General features: G+C 50.5%; 1 protein-coding gene and 1 pseudogene across 1 annotated transcript; one reads left to right on the forward strand and one right to left on the reverse strand.

The window, feature by feature from the left end:
* The first annotated feature begins 493 nt into the window (after positions 1-493).
* On the forward strand, positions 494-5112 carry LOC117834441 (uncharacterized). The gene has a single exon (XM_072295739.1). The coding sequence runs from the start codon at positions 785-787 to the stop codon at positions 1994-1996; it is 1212 nt and encodes a 403-aa protein (XP_072151840.1). The 5' UTR covers positions 494-784; the 3' UTR covers positions 1997-5112.
* LOC117834442 (monooxygenase 1-like) lies at positions 4388-5547 on the reverse strand (annotated as a pseudogene).
* Positions 5548-5787: the final 240 nt, after the last annotated feature.

Genomic DNA, 5787 nt, shown 5'->3' on the forward strand with positions numbered 1-5787 from the left:
GATGGTAAAGGACAAGTGTAGTCATCGGACGTCGACTCGTGGATCACGGTGTGCGTGTGCGTCACTGGATGAAGAGAGTCAGATATGATGGGGAATATGGTAGATGCTAGACGTGTTTGCTGTTCCTATTTTTCCAGAGTTTATATAATGAATTGAGCCGATTCGTCGTAAGAAAGAAAACTGATGTAAACAGGTGTGGTGTATAATAATTGAGCCTATTTATCATCTGCAGTATTTTTTTTGTGGATGCAATTAGTAGCTCACATGTGAGTATGTGACCTTAAACATAGTAGTAACATACTCTAACATTACCAGCATGTTCCTTAGAGAAATATAGAAAGAAACTACCAACTTGATACATGAAAATTACTTTTAAACCCTGATTTTCCAAAATATTCAAATAATAATGTGCTTTTGCACCAAAGAACTTGAAATACTTTGATCTCATAGTGGAGATAAATTATGATTTGACAGCTTATAGTTCCTTCAAAGAACATAGTGGAAGCAACTTGCAAGCTGCAGAGCATAAAAATAACAGATTTATAGATGGAAGTAATGTCCATTAGCAGCCAAGAACAGTTCCGTCACGCTAGATAGCATCCATCAGAGCAACAAAGGCATCAGCAAATTGATTGCACCGAGATCCAAGAAACCAAGAGCACAAGGTCACACCAATCCTCAAATCCGCAAGGCACCGCCTCAGATCCACCGTCAAAGCCGGCAGCCCGGCATCAGGTAGCTTCCTTCCCACCGCGCCGGGAGCTCCGAAGCCAAGAAGCCGGCCATGTCGTCGGTCGGCGGCCAGCGCATCACCATCAGCTCCATCTCCTGCCGCGGCGTCAGGGCCTTCGTCCCGTTCCAGAAGCCGCCGCTCTACGCCGCGGTGTCCCTCGGCGGCCGCCGCGAGAAGACGCCGCCCGACGCCGACGGCGGCGAGAACCCGGACTGGGACGACGCGGCGTTCGCGTTCGACCTCGACGGCGATGGCGGAGGCCAGCAGCAGCAGCTGGTGGAGTTCGAGGTCAAGGCGCAGGTGCCGCTCCTCGGCCACAAGCTCGTCGGCACGGCAAGCGTGCCGGTGGTCGACCTGGCGGCGGGAGGAGGAGGAGGAGCCGGCGACGGCGCGGCGCTGCGGCACGTCAGCTACCAGGTGAGCGCCCCCGACGGCAAGCCGAACGGCACGCTCAGCTTCGCGTACGCCATCAGCGGCGGCCACGCCGGCGCCGGCGCGCGTCCACCGCCGCAGCTCTACCCGGCGCCGGATCAAGATCCGAGCTTTTGCTGCGCGCCTCCGCCGAGCGCGGCGTACCCAGCACCAGCAGTGGCGAGCTTCGCGCCACCGAGCGCCGGGTACCCTCCGCCACCACAGCCGCCGGCTTCCGCTCCTCTCTACCCGCAACTGCAAGACTTGCTTCCGCCGAGCAGCTACCCACCTCACCCACCGCCTAATCCTCAGTACCCATCGCCAAACAGCAGTTACCCGCCGCCGCCACCACCGGCCGCCGTTAATGCATACCCGCCGCCGCCCGCGTCATGTACCGCCTGCCCCGCGCCTCCGCCAGAGCACACCAGCTACCCGCCGCCGTCGACGGCGGCATACCCACCACCACCGCCACCCGCGTCTTGCGCCGCCTGTCCGGCGCCCCCGGCACAGTACGCCAGCTACCCGCCGCCGCCGCCATCGACCGCCTACCCGCCGGCACCGCCGAGCGGTTACCCAACACCACCACAGGCGTACCCACCACCACCACAGGCGTCCAATTTGACCCCTCCGGCCAGCACCTACCCGCCGCCGCCGGAATTAGGCTCGGCCTACCCATTCTATCCAAGGTCGGGGCCTTCGCCTCCGCCGAGCACGGTGGACCGTGCACTGCCGTACTACCCGGCGCCTCCCGGCGGCTCGTACTACCCTCCGCCGGGGACACGGCACCCCGAGGTCAACGGCGCGGGCAGGACGCCGCACTACTACCCACCGCCGGGGAGTAGGTACCCGTAGGAGGAATAAATTCGGAGGAACAATCTGGAGCGAAAAACTGTGATGACTGAGACTGACAATGATGTTTCCAATAGTGTTTTTTTTCCGTCAATTTTTTTGTTTTTTAAGGATTCATTTCGTTTTCTCTGAACCGGTGAATACTATACCGCGCGCTCTCTCTCTTGCATAATTAGTCCATAGGTTTGGTTAGCATAATTCGTCACCGAAATTGTTTAAAGGAAAAAAAATTCAAATTGGTCCCTTGAAGTAGTGAAAATCTAGATAATACCTAACCAACTTACCCCCAAACTATGTTATTTGGTTCAACTTAATTTGTCCTTTTTATTCTCTTTGAATTTTAATTTGAGACTTTACAGGTTGTAGTGGACTCATAATCTAAATAAAAAATATTTTAAGAATTTTTCATCATTATTTTATATATAATTTTATATCTTAAGGATAAATTTTATTATTAAATATCCTACCCTACCAAAATAATGATAAAGATTCGTGATATATTTTTCTATTATGATGTCTACTATCATCTTGCAAAATTTAAACTTAAGATTCTACTTGTGCACGGAGAAAAAAAAGATAAATTATGTAAATGGGTAAATTGAACCAAATGGCATAGTTTAAGGGTAAACTGAACCAATAATACTTTAGGGATTATCCTGGTTATACTTGAACGGAGTAATTTGGATTTTTTTTCTTTGTTTAAATGCTAGTGCTAATGCTTCTTTTGCGACATCTTCACCTATCCTGAAATTTGACATAATCAAATCTGAGACGTGGGGTAGCGATACTATAGTTGTGTTGGTAGTGAGAATTGTTTTATTTCGGACGAGCCTTTGGTTGGCAGTTTGTCGCCGCAACCGCCTCTCTGTCAGAAAGCTAGAGCAAGCTCAACGACCAGGTAGTGACTAGCGAGAGGATGGGACTTTTTGAGCCGGTAGGAAACACAATCCCAAGAGATAGATAAAAGAAACATACAGCCCAAATAGACAAATCAGAAACGAAGGCCCATGGGCTACTAGTAGCAAGGCGATACTGGGAAACCTACCCAACTTCAGATTCGTGCAAAAATAATACCACCTCTCAGATGCAACCCCCATTCCCCCAACCCTAGCTTCGCTCCTATCAATGGCCGCCGCCAACGAGCTTAAGCTGCACCCACAGCCCCTTCGCCACCGCTCACGCCCCTCGACTCCTTTGGCCGTGCACATGGCCATCGGTGTAATGCTCCAGCCCAATATACTATAGTAGTTGAAGTTGTTGGCCTTATGTGAACCAATTGTGGTTGTAGTTGGTGGGTTTAGTACCACCTTGGAAGTTTAAGGGGGTGGGTCAGCTTATAATCCTTATCGCTCCAAATGTAGAACCTCCGGATTAACCCTTTTACAAGAAGTAAGGACGAAAGTGTAAGAGATGTGCTATGCGTATGTGGACCCGTTCCATGTGAATAGCTGGTCCGTAAGCAAATTTTGGATGTTACAGATGGTATCAGAGCATGAACCCTCGCTGCATATGCGCGTGTGCACGTGGCTAGGCCTGCGGCACGGCCGTGTACCGAGGTGTGGTTATGGGAGTTTGATGCGTATGTGGTGAGCTGCGAGGGCGTCAACCCTTTAGGTGGGGTGAATGTAATACCCCAGCCCAATATACAATAGTAGTTGAAGTTGTTGGCCCATGTGGCTCAATTGTGGTTGTAGTTGGTGGGTTTAGTACCACCTTAGAAGTTTAGAACCTTTATCGCTCCAAATAGCATATCCCAGTTAACCCTTTTACACGAAGCGAGGATGAAAGTGTAAGAGAAGTGATATGCGTATGCGGGCCCATTCCACGTGAGGAGCTGGACCAAAAGTAGATTTTGGAGCAGGTGTTACATCTGGCCTGCCCCACACATTCCCCCAGCCACGCCCGTGGCCGCAGCCTTCCGCAAGCGCACCTCGAGCAAAGCCCGCTAGCTGGCTGCGCTCGCGGACTGGCCACGCCTGCCGGCCTGCCTCTTGCATGCCAGCGCCAATGTCGGAGAAGACGAAGCCATAACTTATTATTTTTTTTCAAATGTTGGTGTAGGTATAGATAAATGTTGAATTCATTTGTCCAAAATGTTAAAATAGGTTGTGAAAAATGTTGAAAGTTGTATTTTAAAAAAATAATTGATATGTGTTTTCGAAAAATGTTGAATCTAGTAGTTCTAAATGTTGATCTATTTCTCAAAAAATGTTGAATATATCTTTTGAAATGTTGATGTTTAGATACCTAATTTGGGTTTAATGGACTTTAAAACCATAATGCTTAATCAACTTGCAGAACCGGCGTTGCTGCGTTGGTTTGATAATAATCTTTGTTCTCCCATCTGATCACAACAGAGGAAGTAGATAATAAGCGTTGTTCTGATCACAACAGCTAGAGACGGCCACAGTCATAGTTGGCCTGGAACTGTGACTGGCTGCCTAGAACAGCTAAGATGGCCTTGCAGACCATCTTCTTGACAAGCGACTTCGCCCAAGCAAGGTTCCAACAACGAAAGACTCGAGCGACAGCCTCGCCACCCTCGGTCTCCTCTCCCGGACGTACACATCCCAATCGCCGCGCTGATCTTCTCATGCAGTCCATGGTCACCAGTCGCCATTGCTGCCGCATCGACGCCTCCCGGCGGCACGGCCAGCGACAGCGACCGGGCGAGCACGACGGCGCCTCCCTGCCCGTTGAACGGGCCCATGACGTGCATGGCGTCACCGGCCACCGTCACGGCGCCCCTCTGAAACCGGCCGAGCACCAGCCGCCAGGGAGGCCGGTACCACATCCTGGTCAGGATCGTTAGGGACTCCGGGTCGCTGCGCTGCACCGTCTCCGCGATCTCGGCAGGGCACTGGCTCTCCAGGAGCTTCCGGAGAGCATAATCTATATTGCCTCTGTTCGCGTCCTTGGTGGCCTCTAGAATCATCACAATTCAAAATCACGAGATTTGAAACTTTTTTGAGTTTTGTGAGTGCTATAATGAGCAGGTCAGATAGGAGTGCGACAAGCTTGATTGTAATGTGAAGCTGAGCTGAAAAGGCCGTTCTCTTTATATGTACCTTTAGATGGAATGGACAGGTTCATGTAGAAATGGACAATGTTTTCGGTGATGGGTATCTGTCCGAAAGCGTAGCCTTTGCCCAAAATGTGCAGGTACTCGGATCCAAATGGATGCCCTTTAGGGTAGCTTGCCAACCCCAGGATGCCCAGACAGGGATGCTATGAGGGCCTGCTGAGCCCTAAGAATTTAGCTACCACTGAGTTCGCCCCATCGCACCCAATCAGAACCTGCTAGGAGTCAGTATTAAGATAAACGAAACGAACCTGTTGATACATCATCATCGTTGCACACGGAACAGGTAATCTGATGATATGATTACCTTGGCCTTCATGGTGCTGCCATCAACCGTGGTCAGAACGGCTCCATGGCTGCTGGGATCTGCCGCGTCGATTGCGGCGATGCGACAGCCGAAGCGGATTGCCCGTGCAGGCCTGCAGGTAGGTGCTTGGCCAGAGTCTCCACGAGGTCCTTCCTTCTCAAGCATCGAAGTTCCTTCCTAGCAACCATGCGTTACTTGGTGACAACGCTAACACTATTAAGTTGCATGCACCACTCAGTTCAATTCAAAAATTTAAGATGATGAGGAAAGATGGACAGTTCACTGTACTCCAATATCAACTAACCTTGTAGGTGCCAGGATCATCTTGTTATGCTGTGGCCACACTCTCTCCTCCCTGAAATTATTTAGCGTTTGCAGACATAACCAATCCTATCTCTCCTTTTA

The sequence above is a fragment of the Setaria viridis genome, chromosome 8 (assembly GCF_005286985.2).
Source record: "Setaria viridis chromosome 8, Setaria_viridis_v4.0, whole genome shotgun sequence".
Lineage (NCBI taxonomy): Eukaryota > Viridiplantae > Streptophyta > Magnoliopsida > Poales > Poaceae > Setaria > Setaria viridis.